The sequence below is a fragment of the Strigops habroptila genome, chromosome 8 (assembly GCF_004027225.2).
Source record: "Strigops habroptila isolate Jane chromosome 8, bStrHab1.2.pri, whole genome shotgun sequence".
Classification (NCBI taxonomy): domain Eukaryota; kingdom Metazoa; phylum Chordata; class Aves; order Psittaciformes; family Psittacidae; genus Strigops; species Strigops habroptila.
Window position 1 is genome coordinate 29464265 of NC_044284.2, and position 18168 is coordinate 29482432.

Below are 18168 nucleotides of genomic sequence, written 5' to 3' on the forward strand. Positions count from 1 at the left end.
ATAAGGTAAAAAGGGCTATTTCTTTTTCTATTCTAAATTATACTGTGTGATTAAATCTTTTCTTGAGGAATTAGCTTGCTCGATTGCTAATCCCAGAGGAAATTTGGTTATCTTGCAAAAAACAGCAATAAACAATCCCAACCTTTAATATTGTGCCAATGTGAGTGGTTTAGTCTATCGCTCTGGTACCAGAGGCATCAATTTTCATACTCTGTAGTAATTTGGAGTCCCTAAAGCCTTTACTGTATTGCTCTTTAAGTCATTACTAAGTCATACTATAACTATTTCAAATTCTCTGGCTGGCAACCAGCCAGCAGTCTTCATCACTTTAGTTTTGCAATCTTTTACTTCTCCCATGCTTCTCTTAGGCTTGTCGATGTAAATTTTTTTTTAGTGCTGAAATCGTCCATTATGCTACTAATTGCTCATGGCTTTTATGCAGTGGACAGGTATAACATGCATCAAGACCTTCCTTCAATAAAATTAGATGTGAATCTCATTTCCCAAAGAGACCAGAGGCAAAAGACATTGTTTCCTCACAAACAATGAGCTTACTCTGCTCTTCACAGCTCATAAAATGGCAGAAATTGGTGCATTTGTTTCACTGGAACATGAAGTGGCTTCTTTCCAGTTGATTTAAACTAGTCTTTCATTTTCAATAAGGTGACACTTCTATTCACACATTTCTGCATGTGACTGTCATAGACACAATAACACATACATACTCTTATCAACAAGAAAGTACACCAACGTGGGTTTTGGTTAGGCAGACCTCAGAAAGGATCCAGATTAGGCAAGAAACAAATAAATACAGTAACGCCTTTACAACTGGGACCTTCCAGAAATCAGCTGACTGACAAAACACCCAACTTTAGGCTGTAAATAATACCGCAGAGCTCCTACCAAAAAGAAAATTTTTTTGCAAGGGAAAATACGACCATGAGTCCTACTGAAAATCACTTCAATCATTCTGGTTCAGAAGTGCCAGCTATCCCATGAGGCAAAGGCAGGATTTGCGGATAGTGCCTGGGCAGCTGCGTAAGCCAAAAGAATTTCACTAATTAGGACCAAGACCTTCCCCCAACACCACAGCTCCAATAGTGAGTATCAGCACTGAATGCAAAAAACCCTGTTTGAGACCAAAACACAATGGTGGGTCATCAATGCTAAGGAGCAAGCACCAAAGCTAGCTGAGCAAGGCTGTTGAACACTCATTCCCTTGCTTTATTCCCTTGACCACGCCACAGATGGGATAAGGGGTTGCAGTACCTATAGGGCTGCTCTCCAGTGTGTGTCCTCAGGTGGCGTGTTAGGTTTGCAGATCTCGGGAAAATCTTGCCACAGTATCTGTGATAAGAAAAGGTTTGATAAGATAATGCAGTGGTTTCATCCCAATTTGGGCTGCACCGGATGCACAGCCCAAATTGAATTACTAAAATATGGTACTACTGGCATGGCACTAGTGTAACAACATTTCAATAAAAGCATTGAGCAAAAGCGATTGACACAACCACAGAAGAATGGGACTAGAACTGTGAGCACTGACCAGCTTTTCTTGTGCATAAGCAAAGGATATATGAAAGCATACCAGTTTTAAAGATCACCCCAAATTTCTAAGCTCACTATGCGATTATTGGTCACATTCAGATTTGGAATCAAGACAATCTGTTACTAAGCCTTGGACTTCTGCTTCCATGTAAGCAAATTTCAAATCTCTCAACCAATTTTATGTGTCAGCAAACATGACATCATTCTGTGCACTGAACAGGATCAGAGCAGACAAGACTCAAACACCTAATCCATCAAGGTATGTTTCTATAACAACATGTCTTGAAAGAAGGTGACATGTTTTCAAAAAGATCAGATAAACCTGATATGCCAGTGTCAAACACCTGCGTGTCCTGGTGATGATACACAGATCTAAATAATGCAATTTAAAAACCATTCTCTAAACTTGATAATATGTTACAGGAAAAATAATGGGAAAAAAAAATTATCATGAGCCCTCCCCCTTTGTTCAAGTAACATATTAATATTCAGTTTATAATCAGCCCAGTTCTGTTAAGGACATTCAGCCCATTTTTTGCATGGGAACAGAGCACACACAACACTTAAGTGAATGAGGGTAGTGGTCGCTTCACATGATGACTTTGAAGATTGCATCCCTTCACTTTTAACATCCCATTTATTTTTTCACAATGTGATATATAAGCCTTCAAAATACCCACACAGATAATTCTACTCTCCTCAACAAAGCTCCCATTCATTCAGGTTGCACTTACAATGACTATCTTCATTGTATTTTTTTAAGTCTGTACACAGAAATCCTAATAAGTCATGTATTTTATCACTGATCCCTTTGCATATTAAAACCAGAAGCTGAGAAAAAACATCTCTGTAGTTTATGATCAAAAAAAGCAATAATGAAAGCACACTTGTGCATATGAAAGTTATGAGAAAATCTGGAAAAAAAGGATTGATTATATAATAGTTTCCACCTCATTTATCAAACCAGTATGATACAGGGCAAGCTCTTTGTTTCATAACACCAATAATTTAGTAAGTAAGATCCCCAAAGCAAAACACTTTCCATGTTTTATTGGGCACAAAGAGCCCTGAAAGACCTGCCACGATCCCCATCAACCATCTGAGCAGGGGGCATTTCAGAAGCCTGAGAGAGTAGCGTGGGGTGGACCTGGGGCTACCTGCAGGTGTAGCGCTCCTTGCCCTTCCGCAGCAGGGTCTCTGGCAGAGCGCTCGGTGGCGCACGGAAGTTGAACATAGACGGCACCGACTGGATCAGCTCATTGGCCTCCGGTTTCAGGGTGCTAAAGCTCTCCAGCTTTTCAGCCATGTTTTCTATAGCTGACATCTGCAACAGAACATAGCACAGAACCTGTAATGGTAAATACTGCTTTGTCTGTCTGCCCTCACTGGAAATACAGAATACAAAGAACATACACTGCCAAGAGCCAAAAGAAGGGGAAGGAAAAAAAAAAGCAAACGTAGAGCTGCAGTCTGAAAAATTATGGGCACATTAGGCAAGGTGGTGGCCATAATGTTGTCCCACTTGGAATAATGCCTATAACTGTAACAGCAGGGTGCTGTTTCTGTACAAGGCCAGTGTACAGCAGAACTCCCATCCTAATTGCTATAATGGAAAGCTGCTTCCACACATCTAAATTAGCCAGTGTTCATTTCTTCTTATTTTTAAGCCTCAGCTTCTATAAAATTCCAGTTTATGCAGTCATGGTCTGTGAGTTTGCACCTGTGAGTCTGTGCATCCCATCTACTGAAACCATGGGCCATTTTGGACCAAATCAACAGAAAAAATAAAGATCCCACCACCAACTCAATGTTTGCAGTTTGGGTCTTTTTAAAGGACTTGCAGAGAACAAATATTGCAGAGGAAACCTTATGAACACTCTAGCTCAACCAAGGGCACCAAGAAGCCAGAACCAGAGAGGCTCCATCAATGTCCCAGCAAGCATTCGGTCCAGTCTTATGGCCCATCACAGTCAAAGACTATGAGATAAATCCATAAGAAATGAAGCTTTGGTGGATTTGGTGTTATGTGTTTACATTACCCGTTAGATGCCTATCCTATTTTTTCTACAACCTCTTAATATTCCAACCTCTTTAATATTCCTTTAGTTGCTTGTAAACCCTATGTGTTTTGCGATATCTCTGCTCTTGGTTAGCTGTCTGTAATTTTCAGGGAGAGGGATTAAATAATTTCTGGAGAATGGTTTCCTTTAAGATGTCCTGATCTAACCACGAAAAACTGCTCCAAAATCTCAAACATTATCACTTGGACAGTCCATGACTGCTGCTGAGCCTTCCGACAGGCAAGAGTAACCATCTGCCTCTTCATAACACCACAAACAAATGAAAAAAGAAGAAACCCAAGATCTCACCTACAGAGCATAAAAACCACAGCATGAGCCCTATGCAATACCTTGCTTGTAATGAAGAAGGAAATTACAAGAAAGACAAGATGCTGAATGCTCCTTAGCTGAGAACACCTTTACACCCCTTTCTTCAAAATCTATAAGAGACTGCTCCGATTGTTGAGATTTTAAAATTTTATTTAATGGGAATAATTGCACATTTGGGTTTGGTTTTGGTGGGGTTTTGTTTGGATTTTTTTTGTCTTTTTGGGTTTTGGGTTTTTTTCAATTTTATTTTAATGGGCAGAGCTGTGTATTTGTCTCCTGGAATGACTATTCACATGCTGGTTAGCTCTGGCTTTGGGTTGTGGGTTTGGTTTTTTTTTTTTCCCTTTAGCCTGTAGCTTGCCCTCTCATTTCATGCTCAGATTCCTAATGCTGAGTACAAATTGCAATGTACAGGGTACCACTGCCAATTTGCCAAATGTCTTTTATCAAACCCGGTGAAAAAAAAAATCTCAGAGGGAAGTCAAGATACATTTACTTGTCAGACAACAAATGTGAAAGCATTGTGAGGCAGTAGGGGCTGTAAGCTCTGGGGTTTGATTCATAATCACTCAGCTGCTAAAACATTCTCCACAGATGCAAGTGGACAGCACATTTGTCAATATGAAGGATTTTGACATGTACTGATCACAGGCATGAGATATGTAATGATGATGCTGCTGGGAGAGAAGGTAATTCTATCTCAGCACTGAGATGTCATTATCAACCCATACCAACTCAACATTACCATATATTTCTTTTTATACGACTTTATCTTTTTCTTTAGTCAGAATTGATTCTTAAAGCTTTTATAATAGTCTTTCCACTGTCTTTAATTCTTTCTAATTGTTCCTCCCAAGAATTCGTTCGTCTATTTTGTAATTGCAGAAAATAAATGGTTTGAATGAAAAATGACCTTTGGCCTTCAGGCTGATTAGCAGTGACAAGACAGTGCATGGGTTATGATAGCACATATTTACAGTGAAGAATAATAAGGGCATTGAGAAGTATAATAAATGTTTTATTTATGTATATTTAATATTCAAGTCAGTTTCATTATTTAGTGGTTTTAAATCATTTTTGGATCATCATTTCTCATGTACATGGTTCCCTACAATAATACATTATGACAACTATTTTCCCCTTTAGATTTGAAATGGCTTAGTCATGCTTATTTTTTTTAGTTCTTATTTCCAGGATTTTGCAGAGGAGAAATCGAGACCGATTCTTCTCTAATGTATGGCAGTGCAGATCAGCACTACCTCCAACACTGCCTCCAGGATTACATCAGTCCGAAAATAGGTATGAAATCAGCATCTAATCTTAAATCCCTCATTCAGAGGAAGCACAAGCACGTCCAATTATTTTAAAGTATTACTTGCTTTCCAAAAATATGTTTCTCACTGTAGGAATGACTATTGGTTTTTTTTAAGACTGATATATGTAGTTACCTGGTATGATTTATATTTTTCAAGAAATGCACCAGCAACAACAGGAAGTGCTTGGCCCCAAGCCTGTGCTGATACAAGCAGATGCCACTCCACTGGTACCATCTGCTGGAGATGGGGTCACAAGAACCAAAAACTGGGGCATTTTCTTACAAGTCCTAAGCATGCCACTGGTGCCTGGGGCCTTTGGGGTGTAATTCCCTATTGCAAGATGGGCACCTGGGCTGCATGGGCTTGTTACAGCCCATAAAATCCTGCCAGCCCAAACCCACAAGCTCTCAATTACTTTATACACAGGTAGACAGCCCCTGCTCATCAGTCTACCTGCAAAATATTAACTGAGCAACGTGAAATCTGGGGTTTGTCACACTGAGGACTAACTTCAGCATCAAACCGAGCAGGAATTATAAACCTGTGACACACATTTTTGGGAAGCTGATACCCTGGTTTCAAGTAGTGGCCCCAGGGGATGTGCAGGAGGGCAGGCAAGGGACAGACCTTCACCCCAGTGTCTTCTGTCACGCACCAGCAACGAGAGGTGCGAGAACCTTAATTGGGACTTGGATCTCGATTACAGTGTTGAATGGCCATTGGTGGCTGCTGCTCCCATTCACCTGGCGAAAGCCTTTTTCAATCCATTTATATTTTTATCAAGGAGAGTTTGCCAATTTAATTACGTGCATATGAAAAGACACTGGCTTTTGTTTCTTCTAAACCATTTGCCTGATAATTTAGCTGGGCGCCCCTCATTTTGTTTTTTAGTATTGTTGAAACTAACGAATAACCATTTCTCATTCAAGTTCTGCTCACCATTCATGGCCTCTTAGAGCTGGGACATAGCTCACTCGGGCATTTCTTTTCCAAGGGGAAAAAAAAAAATCAAAATGTACTTAGTCCCTTTTGTATGGAATCTGTTCCCTACCTCTGATCATCATTGTTGCACTTCTCTGTCTTTTCTAATTGTACTATATCCTTTTTGAGAGGGTCTTCAATTGTATTCAAGACCCGAAGGCGGTATAACATAATAATGTTTTCAATTCATTTCTGCTAAGCACTCAGATGATATTTTTCATAAAACTATGAACTTGAATATTTTTTTCTTGAATGACATGGGTTTAAGAGTCACACTTTCTCCTCGGTATTACTGACATTGAGTTCTATTGCTGTTTTATTGCTGTTTTAATCCCTGGTGACTCACCTTTCTATGAATCTTCTGCAAAATCTTCATAGTCAGCTTTGGATTTAGCTATTCTCAATAAAATACTCTTCTCAAACTCTACTCTTTGCCTATTCACCCTTCTTCCCATGTAATTTACAGACATATGCCAGTGTTCAGAGCCCAGTCCACCACAAGGTGGACTCACTGATAATCTTCAGTGATGGTAAACATCATGAATTTATTCTTAGCTTTTTTCTCCACGATTGTTGTTGTTTGGGTTTTTTTTGACTAATCATTAACCCAGAAGACGACTTCCCCTCTTCATCAATGAAACTCCCTCTTCCAGCTGAAACACAACCAAAGCAACTCATATTCCTTCAAAACACCATTATTACTGATGGTAAAGCAAGTCTTGCCTCCATAGGAACTGCATTGACCATAGAGATGCTACGAATCAGCAATCCACCAAACTCCTGGAGCAAGCTGTTAGGGATAGCATCTGTCCTGGGAAGTTAGGTGGGTGCTTGTGGACACCTAATTTCTCCAGGGATGGTCCTGGGGACCACCATGGAGGCAGGTGTGCGGCTTAAGCTGCTGGGCTTTCAGGAGGGGTCTGCACCCCAGCTGAGTGCCCAAGGGCTGCGGTGATCCTTGAACAGGGCATGGGGAGGAAGGCACCGCTTGACCCCGAGGATGAGATTAGTGTAATTGCCATGTCCATGAAAGCTCTCTGAGGAGTCAGAAGAGTGAGAAGATCCTATTACATACTTTACATACAGCTATTGCCTTATGGGCAAGTCATGTCTGCTCCTAATCTGAGATCAGTGAACGACAGTATTTTATATAGAACAGTAACTTTTGATTTACATATATAAGAGTTGTTGATTCTATCTGCGTCCAGATGTCTGGAAAAGGAAGCAGCTTTCCTCCACCTCCCTCCTGCTCCCTGAGAGGCTATTAACCTCCTTCTGACGCAAACTAATATGCAGTCACAATTCCCCAGCTCCGACTCAAAAATGCAGACATTACCATAATCGGCTAAAACAAGTATTTATAAACATTTCAATGCGCTAGATATCATCAACAGGGGCCTTGAACATTTGTCTTAAAATTTATTAACCAACAGAAGAAAAAGTGGCATAAATAAAGCAAAGGTTTGTTGTTGCTGGTTTTTAAGAATAACCTGATGATATGAAATAATCTAGCAGACAATGTCATGAATTACATGACCTCATGTTTTACAAACGCAACTCCTTCATTGCTATTATCGCAAAACCAACCGACTTTATGGCCGTAACTCATGGGAAAAAAAGCTGCTCAAATGTTTGCTTTCTATTTTTACTCGTGTTATTTAAAGAAATCTGGAAAACCCAATTGCTAAAGCTCAAGATTTCTTCCTCGCCAGTTCAAGTTATAATGCTTTCTTGAAGAACTATGACTTGTGAATTTGTTGTCTCGAAACTGGGTGTATTTGGACGTCCAGCCATAGAACTTGGCTGAGCTATATTCACATTCAAGAGACCTATCACACGTGGCTGAGCTTTATGAAGCAGTAGCAAGAAACTCCCGCTGATTTGCAGTACGGTTCCAGAATATCTCTATTTGTATTCATGTAGTTCGTGGGGATTTAGCTGACCTAACAGAATGGATTGAGTCCTAAAATAAGTCCAGTAAAATAAAACCTTTGTTAATGCACTCACCAAATTTCTTTTGATTTATTTGTAAAATTATTTTCATTATTTACAATGATTATCCGTAAAGCTAGTGCAAATAAAGTGTGACTCTAATTACAGAACCACTTTATAGCAACCTTTTCATGAAAGAGTTTGCAGACTAAATAAATCACAATCTATTCAAGAGAGGGCGTTGCCATTGATTTGCACTATAGAGTTCCTGCCAAACAGTTAAAAACAATCTGAAATAATCTTGAAATATATGGCACATGCAACTGCCATATTGAGATAGAAAGGCTTGTGTGACGTGTTCAAATCTCTCAAGATGAAGATTTATCCATGAATCAGCATCCTGCTCTAGGCACCTTATATTTTAAATACCTATTTCTGCTGCAGCTGCTCGAAGCACTAGCATAGCCAGGAGACATATGCTCGCAAAAAAAGCAGGATGATGGAAATTTGAGGACCAAGCCAATGTCAAAGAAAGCAGACAGAAGAAAAAGACAGCACCGGAGTTTTCAACTTTCCAAATATGCCCAAACAGAGCCACTTTTCTGGGGATTCAGGGTGCCTGGGCCAAATCACAAATCTTACCATGCTCCCTTCATGTGCTACACTGGATTCCCTCTACTGCAAAGAAAATGTTTGAGAATGACCTTTTGTGCTCTCTAAGTCTGGTATCTAACCCTTCCTCCTACCGGTTGAGCTCATTCAGCATCTATGGGTGCTTGCAGGAGTCCTTTGGTGCCTGCCTAACTCCTTTTATGTCAGGATTCTAGCACATCTTATGCAGCTGCATAAACTGTTGCCTTACAGGAAGAAAAGGTGATTAAAAGCCATGTGTACACAAAGCAAAGGTCCATCACTGCTTTTAAAGTGTGCCATGGATGACACAGATGACAGTGGGAAGGGCTAAGTGCAGCAGGGGCAGCACCTTTGAGAACTCCTGAACTAGCCCCGTAGAGACACACGTGGGAAGATCTCAGATCTCATTTTGCGAAATTCTGGCTTTGTCTTGTGAAATTAGTCCACGTTGCACTGCAAGTGGTGAGTGAGACTGAGTCAGGACCTGAGCCACAGCCGGCTGGCTCCAGCTCTCCCCTCTGAAGCCTGAAGGTTGGGAAAAATCTGGGACAAGTATTTATGGGTTCAGTGCTGCAGCTGAGGAGCCAGCAATGCAAAAGCAAAACACGGTGTTATGTGAGTTGCATCTGCAAAAGCAGTTGCTGTGGATCTTTTTTTCTTTCGTGAACAATTTAAAAGTACTAAAAATAATGCTTTATAAAAATAGAAGAGAAGGATCAAATTTATCCAATAGTACTTTTCAGTACAATTCCTGTTTGCATAAGGGTGACGATGTAAGTATACACACAGGACAAATGTGACCCAAAACCATGTCAAATAAATGGGTCAGTTAAGCTCAAAACTTCAGCACTATTAAAGTGACTAACTCCCACTGAAGTTGATGTGAGATAGAAATGTGAAGTCCTCTGAGGCCATGTATTTCAATGTCTGAAATGAAGATTAAGTATTTATAACTACCGCAATCTAACAAGACTTCAGACTGAAAATTTCACTGCAATCTCTGAAGGAAACAGAGATTTCCAAATTGTTCCAAAGGCTTGGAACAATTTCAGTTAAATATAAACAAAGACTGTATTTTGAAACCCTCACTCAGGTAAAGCTCCCATCGCCTTCACCAAATAAAACCAGCAGGATTAGGCAGGTAAAAATAAAGCCAATTTGACATAAGAGGATATTTATCTGCTACAGCTACAATATTCTGTAAGAAAGTGTGGCATGCTCCGTAATTGAGTGGTAAGTTATCTTTCATATTGTATTTTTCTTACGCAATTTATTTCACAATTATTAAATCAAAAATATAAGCCATTAACTTACCCAAATTCTTTGATCAGGCAATTGGAACTGGGAGCAAAATTGAAACAAAAACAACACATTATTCCTGCATTGGAACCCTCATTGCAATCAATCTACTAATTAAGATTTTATTTAAAGATACTAATAAAAATGTTAGTCTGAATGATTTGTTACATAGGGATATTCTCTCCCTAAAAACGTAATCCTTGCAATGGCAAATTATTGTGAAACAACACTAAATGGTCTAATTTTCATAGCTTTCAGGCCACTGCCACTGGAAGGAATTTTGCCCAGGCAGGGACAGAGTAAGGACTGGAGGGTTTATGTCTTTAATCCCTACTTCAGAAAACTATTTTAAAGATTCGTCTGTTAGCTGTCATATTATCCAGCTAAAAAACAAAAAAAAAAACCAAAAAAAAAAAAAACCAAACAAACAAACAAAAAAATTCTTGCTTCAGCAGATGGCAAGTTTCAGAAAGAAATTTACCTACAGAAACACAAACTTGTAGGACACAAATAATAATTTTGTTCATATTTTACAGATTATTCCTGCCAGGAGAAAATTAAAACTTGCAGTACACTCCACACCTGTACTTTTACAGGGGTGAACAGAACTATAAAGGAAAAACAGCTTTTTTGCAAGCTGTTCCCCAGTCCTCTATAAATACCGAGCCAAATTCTGCCTTTCCGAACAAGAGACTCCTTTCTATTAAAGTCTGCAAGAAAGATGATTTTGGCATTACCTTTTCGACAGGATGTGATGGTGGTTTAGTTTTCTTTTACAATGTATTAAGAGCGCATGTTACACTCATGACCTTTGTATCCCTGCATCTCGCACCAAGTTAAAGACATTATCTCTAGCAGCTAGGTAGGTGATACAATGAAAGCCAGTCTTTACCATGGATTTTTTCTTTTCTGTTGCACAATGATAAATGTGGAGGACTGGGTTCAGCCACGTGAGTGCACAACCAGCCCTCCCTCCTGCCAGAGGGTGCTGGCTCTGCCCCACCTCAGCCGGCACTGCAGGCAGGAGGTGGCATCTGACACCTCCTGCTCACACCGACAGACTTGGTGACCAAGCTGGGACCTTCCTCAGGCACCAGCAATAGATTTCACCAACTCTGTGAAATAAACATAAAGGGTGAAATTCCGGCATCCTGTCCACTAATGGCAAAATGCCCAATGTCTCCATTTCACCTGCACACTTACAGTATCCTCGCCTAACTCCTATTAACCCTCCTCTAGTTCCCTGTGTAACTCAGAGTCATGCAATGCTACACAGAAGAGTATCCAGCTCCTTCCCCACTCACCATTCATCTCCTAAGGGTGCATTTTACCCAAACAGCCTCCTTTCCTACCCACCAACCATGCTACCTACTGCCATCATCAGACCTACCTGAGGGAAAACCTTCAGAGCCCCCTGAATCCAGTTTCACTAAACAACAATCAGTTTACACCTCCTGAAAAGCAAGCTATCACAAAGCAAAATAATACTGTTTCTTCCATCAATACAGTACCTAAAATGCCCTCATTTTAATAATTTACTATTAACTTACAGCCCTTCACTGCTCTGACTCACTTGGAGAGGAACCAGCCTGGTTTTACACCAGGCAACACAAAGAGGATGTAGCTCCTGTCTGTGTATTTGTGCATTAGTACTATCTGCTATGAAATGGGAATTTTTACTTGCTGCTTTGCAACTTGGGCAAATAAGGTAACTCAGCAAGAGGTGCTGAGTTGCTGTTAAATCCTGTACATAAATTCTCACTGATTTTAATACTTACTAGATCTGTCACTTTCTTCAGGCATTGGAACTGGAATGGGGTGTTTTTCTGCAGTCGCTACTAATGCAATAGCATTATGTTTGTGCATCTTGCAACTATATATGCCATCAGCTACTCTTCCCAGTTCACCAGAAGTCCCATATTTCAGAATATATTCCATACAACTCAGGACATAACAACTGTTGACTTTATTAAAAATAAAAAAAAAGGCAAGTGGTGGCAGATTATTGGAATGGTTTGTTCAGGAATTCAGAGGAAGCTGAACCAGAGACAGCAGCTCCTGAGTGTGTGCTTAAAATGCAACATACATATGGGGTGTTCTTGTTAGGCTGAAACAGCCCATATTCAGTAAGGGGTTCAAATCTGCAAATATAATTTTATTTAGGCATAAGATTTAACCCAAATTTTTAGCAAAATCTCCTTGAGCAAGGAGGAGGAAGCCAAAATGAGGGTTTGGTGCTGTTGAAGAAAAGCAACGTATAGCTTACATACAGGTCCTCTTTTTGTATTACATACACATTGCAGTTGTTATACCATTTTAGGGACACCCTCCCAAATGTTTGTTTTTCAGCAAATAAGCAGCAGGATTATGGCCTATGAACAAGACAGCAGCCCTCTCATATAGCATGTCTTCAGGTATGGGAAAGCAAGGATCCTACAAAGTAATTGCACACACTGTAGCCCACAATGGCTACCAAAAAAAAGATAAAGCATTTGCATTATGAGACTTAAAAGCATTGGGTAGAAGTTTTTTTATATCTTTTCTGGGAGCCCTTAAATATTGACAACTGGGATTCTCAGCTTTGCTGGCCCAACTTTGAATCTACATTGCCTCCTTGTAGTCAATGGACTCCACCACAATGGCCCAGAGCATGGGAGAGTGCTGATGAAGACACAGGTAGCTGCAAGTGTTGGTAGCTACGCTGTGGTTTCAGAGGAACACAATTCTAAACCATACATGTAGTTTGAATCTGGTTTCCTCTATAATCAAAACATGTTGTTTCATCTGCAAAACATCAAGAAGCTCAGAACAATGCTTATGCTCTTCCACCACAATGGTACAGCAAAAGCTATGTGTTTTAGGAAATCCAAAAATGACTAAGACTGCATTCATTTCTCAGCACCTGCTTTGAAGCGTCAACAGGCTTGTTTACAACATCCAAATTCCCAAAATACTTACTTGTGGATGAAACAAGAATCCCGGGGAAGGTCTCAAGTATTTCTCTTTCAAAGCTTCCAGTGGGTCAGTTAACTTTCTTTTTTCTACTCTGTAAATGTTAAAATTAGATTTGCTTGTGATGAATCAGTCTCAGATATTAATAATCATATAGCTACTCATGTTTAAAATAGTCAATTATACATCAAGTGATTTTTTTTCTCAGAGATAATGGTAAAAGATAAGGAAGTACAGTCAACTCTCGATTCCTGCATACAACTCATCACCTCGGGGTGGGGGGGGGGCTGTGAATTGCCATTGAAGGGAGATTATACCATTTAGAGAGGAAATAATCCCATTTCAAAAGACTGGTTAATAATTATATTAGGAACCAGTGACTAACTACCAAGCACTTTTATAAAGAAATAAGGTAACTCAGAGGAGAGGAATTCAAGGTAACAGGGACCCTTGAGCAATGGGTCCCTTCTAGTCTGCGTATGCAAGACATCACAGCCACCACCCTGGAGACATCTTATGCATGGTTGTGCACTATGACAGCGAGAAAGGAAGGCTTGTAGGAACACGCTGAATATGACATGTCAGGAACAAAGACTGTGATCAACTCGTGGGCATTTAGGCAGTGAAACACAGAGCAGATAATTCAGAAGCAGTGTGGAAATTGAAGAAAATTTAACTTTTTCTGTTACTGATGTGGATGGTTTAAGGGATAGATACTGTTGTCCATATATAGATGTAACTCACAGCAAAGGAGGAAGCCTTGGTAACAATTTGCCTTGTGCTAATGCCAGAATTTGTACAGATTTCATTAGTTTGTAATGCAGGACCATAAAACACGGATCATTATTTCCACTGCTTCAGGCATTTAAAATGAATATGATGCAAAGAAAACCTATGGTCTACTACAGATATCAATCTACATGAATAAAACCATCTCAGTAGATAGCATCATATCCTGTTTCTTCATAATGCATACCTGTTGTCTTATGTGAAAGCTTTCCTCAAAAACTTTGCCCACAGCACTTCTTTTTCAGATAAAGTAATAAATTAACATCATTTACATGGCAGCAACTTTTTTTTTTAACAATTTTTAACAATAGGCTGTAAAATCAGTCATTTATATTACAGACAAATATTTTTATGGCTAATATTTCTCTAAACTAATTTAGATGCATGACTTTGGCTGGTTACAGATATATGAGCAGAATGGCGAAGGGCAAAGAGTAGCTGACGTACACAGGATGCAGGTGAAATCCAGATGCCAGAGAGATCCATAGCAGCACTACTGGGAAATACTGAGACATCAGGATTTTACCACTGTTTTTTAAAACCTCAGCTCACTAAGAGTGTCTGCTTATGCACCCTTTGAAGCCAACGACAAGGCTCCCCTTGATTTCATAAAGTGGATCAGACTAACTAGCCCACTGGTTATGCTTTGTACACACAAGGACACTGTATCTCCAATTATATTAACAACATGCCTGGAGAAATCAACCCATTGTTGAAATAATGGTAAAAAAGGGCAGAAATCACTCTCGATTTCCATACTTTTTATACACCCTAGGACAAATTTGTTTCTTTGCTGTACTCCTATTCAATTCAGGAGGAACTAGAAAGGTGATGTTTCATCAGCACCCTGGTGAGATGCACTGCAATTTCCATGGGAAGGCAGAGGACAGCCAAGGCAAGTGGGCAGCATTTTGGAAGAAAATGAATTTGGGACAAACCAGTAATATCAAATACATAATAAATATACAAACATTCAACACTGATGCCAATTAGTTTATGGGTAAGGGAATATATTCAGCTTCTGCATGTCAAGCTAATAACTCATGGCAACAAGGGCAGTCATGAAGACTTGCCAAATGCGGCATTACCGAACCCAGGGTTTGCTCTGAGCAGCTCAGATTTGAGGTGGAGTGCACAGGTCAGCATGCAGCCTGGGCCACCCCATTTCCTGGTGGTGGGATGATGCCCCCAGGGACAGTGGGAGGGGATCAGAGTCGTTCTGCATCCACGGGCAGGTGGCCATGGCAGACCTAGCTGCCTGTACCAAAGGATGCTGAAGGGCAGCAGACAGTCCATTACCTGTAAATGGGATCCATAAAGAATGGGGTCGGCCTGGCATGCTGCAAGGAGGACTCCGAAGCTTTCCTTTGCTCAAGGTCGCCTCCTTTCTTTTCTCCAAAGATGTGGTTTTTCCGAGGCTCAGCTTGTTTTGTGCTACTGGCACGACTTCTGCTGCCCATGCTGAGATCTAGAGGCTGGTCCTGGCTTGTCACAGAGGGGGCTGTTGGCTTTGAGGGTATAGGAGTAAGTGGCTTCTCCTCCTTACGCTTTATGGTGAGGTCAAAGGGAGATTCAGAGCTTCCCTTTGGGATCTTCTTTATTTCACTGGGTGATTGGGGCTCCACTTTCAAGGGTAACGGTCTCAAGTCTCTATCAGGAAATGGATACATTGATTGAGAGAATGCTGGAAAAAATGGGAGGGGAAACATGGAAGGGTAAGGTAAGGCTCCGACTTTTTTGTCTTGCAGCCCCACAAGTCCTGTTGAACCAAAGTACTTTTCAGCAATAGAAGCAATAGCCTTTATAGAATCATTCACCGCTCCTGACACCGCAGTCTGCTCCTCTAAAGATGGTGAGAAAATGGAATGATTGCTGTGGTCTTTCTTATTATTTATTGAAGCCAGGCTCTGCAGAGAGCTTACTTTGTCTTTGAACATTTTACCATTTTCTTTAAATTTCTCTTTCTCACTTTCAATGTCACTTTCCAGATCAGAGCCCGAGGTCGTTTCCAGGTCACTGCCACTGGGGGTACTGACATCGTCAAGGTCAAGGTCACTACTCTCTGACTGGTCACTGAGTTTCTCATGTGGCCTCTCTTCAGAGGACCTCTCTGGTTGAAGCTCCACTGGCTTATTCTCCCCTACTGATGGTTGCTTATTTAGTGCCTTCAAAATATCCTGTGTAGCTGGCAGTATCTGAGGATTTGTCATGAGGGGACTTTGACTTTTGTTTGTCTGATCTGCGCTCGGTAGTCCTTTAACAGGAGAACTAGTAGGTAGCAAAGGTGGCCTGTGGTACAAGCCTGAAGGAAACAGACCAGGGAAGCTAAAAGAAAATCCAGGAGCTGTTGGAAAGGTAAGACCAGCAGGATGCCTATTGGCTCCAAAATAGTCAGCAAGGCCCGGATTTGCATGATTCATATTAACCATGGACGTTTTATCCATAGCTGGGGTTCCAGGAAGTGAAATGCCTTGGCCAAAAAATCCTCCTGCTGCAAAATGGTTCTTGCCCTCACAAAATCTCCTGTGTTTATTTAAGGAAGACGTAGTGCTGAACATTTGTCCACAGTCTTTGCACTTGATTTGGGTTCTGCAATCAGCATGCATGCGCTTATGACGACAAAGGTTTGAAAACTGAGTATAGGATTTATGGCAGACCTCACCTGTATGTAAACAACAACAACAACACATCTCAGGCTTTATGGTAATTTCCCCCATTCTCAAAATTTTGCAAACACCACCATTTTTTTACCCACCAAATGTCAATTAGGAAGCCATAAGGAGAAGTCAGGGTGCACAAATGTACAAAAAGCTATTGTACTCTTCCAAAGCAAGGCATCCAAGCAGACAAATGTCTAAAGACAGCACTAAAACCCACTCCAATAAACCAGAAAAGGTATGAAATCACTAAAAGACAAAGTTTCCTTATTTTCTCTTTGCATTGCACAGTGTTGCATATTTGGTAACGTTATTCCATATTGCATTAGCATCCAGAGCCACGCCAAGACCCACGTCTCAGTGCCATAACACTGTATGAACCCACAGTGCTCTCGCATCAGCAAGCACTCGTGTTCTCAAATGACATCCATTTAGATCACTATTACCATGTGGAAAGCTAGTCATTAAAATAAATAATTGCAAGACCAGACAAGAGACAGACAGAGCTGCCTCACAGAGCATTCAGTCTGCAAGACCATAAAGATACAAAAGAAGTGAAGGAGGAGACAACCAGATACTTTCAAGTGCATAACCTTATTAACAAAGAGTATTTTTTTTTTTCCACTTACAATTAAGAATTTAATCTCATGAAAGTCCAGGCTAGAGTACCTCACATATCCAAGGCACTTTTATTCATAGAATTCATACAGTCCCTACAGGTGCCTGGGGTGCTGTAACTCTAAATTCCACATTTTAATCATTTTACTAGTCTTAATGTTGCTTATTTGTCTCTTGCACATGAAAAAATACACTCTATTTTAACAACAACTTGTTAAAGAACACAGCTGTATTTATTTGCATGTGTGATGCTCAAAACAGCTCAATGGATTTCCTTTCAAACTCCTCTGGGATGAGAATAGCTTCAGCCTCACAAAAGCAGCACTTGGAGAAAGCCTAAAACCACAGATGGGAGAAGATCTACCTCAAGCTCATGGGCCTGATCTAACCTGCACACTTGGCAGATCAAAGCATAGCTTCCAGCAACCATTTTTAGTAGCAGGATGCAGAAAGTTGTCCCGGTGGTGCTAAGTGAGACGCTATGAAGAGTGAATCACATCACTGAAACAAACGAGATTTTGCAGGTCCCTAACCTTCTGGCTGCTACAGACCTTAGGGAGCAAATTGGGGCAACAACCAAGTTATAGGTCTGTAAGTTAAAATGTAGTTTGGAAAGGGATAATGCTCAGCTCCCCAGTGCCTTTTTATGTTCCCTTTTGGTATCCTTGGGATGACCAGGGGCACCAGGCAAGTCCCAAGGCTGCGCTATTTCTTGTCTCTTCACTATGCTAAAATTTGTCTGTACCTCTGCCCTACCTTGCTTCTAACAGTTTAAAAACAAAGCAATAGCATTATTGGTAAGCAGTGTCATCCCTCTCTAATAAATCTCTTTTTCTTTTTTTTTTTCCCCAGCCAGGAAAAAGCATGTGGCCACTTTATTTTTATTTAATTTGTGTTATATCATAAGCTCTCATCTTTCACACATCAAAGCCACTCAACAATACACATTGTGTATTCTGAGGCCTTTTTAACAATCATTTTCATGGTTCGAGACAGACTGACATAATTTACAATGCCTCTATTTTAAGCCTGCAAAGGAAACTGAATTGAATG

General features: G+C 40.4%; 1 protein-coding gene across 7 annotated transcripts in view; it reads right to left on the reverse strand.

Annotated features, from left to right (window-relative positions):
- The window catches only part of MECOM (MDS1 and EVI1 complex locus), a 51193-nt gene that overhangs the window by 8221 nt on the left and 24804 nt on the right, over window positions 1–18168 (reverse strand). For 4 of the 7 annotated variants that reach the window (XM_030494979.1, XM_030494976.1, XM_030494977.1 and 1 more), the window contains 5 exons: window positions 15140–16502; window positions 13058–13145; window positions 10115–10141; window positions 2706–2872; window positions 1270–1347 (listed from right to left, as the gene is read on the reverse strand). In XM_030494979.1, the coding sequence (XP_030350839.1) occupies window positions 1270–1347; window positions 2706–2872; window positions 10115–10141; window positions 13058–13145; window positions 15140–16502 (1723 nt within the window). The remainder of the gene's footprint in view (window positions 1–1269; window positions 1348–2705; window positions 2873–10114; window positions 10142–13057; window positions 13146–15139; window positions 16503–18168) is intronic. The other 3 variants (XM_030494981.1, XM_030494980.1, XM_030494982.1) reach the window with 2 other exon arrangements.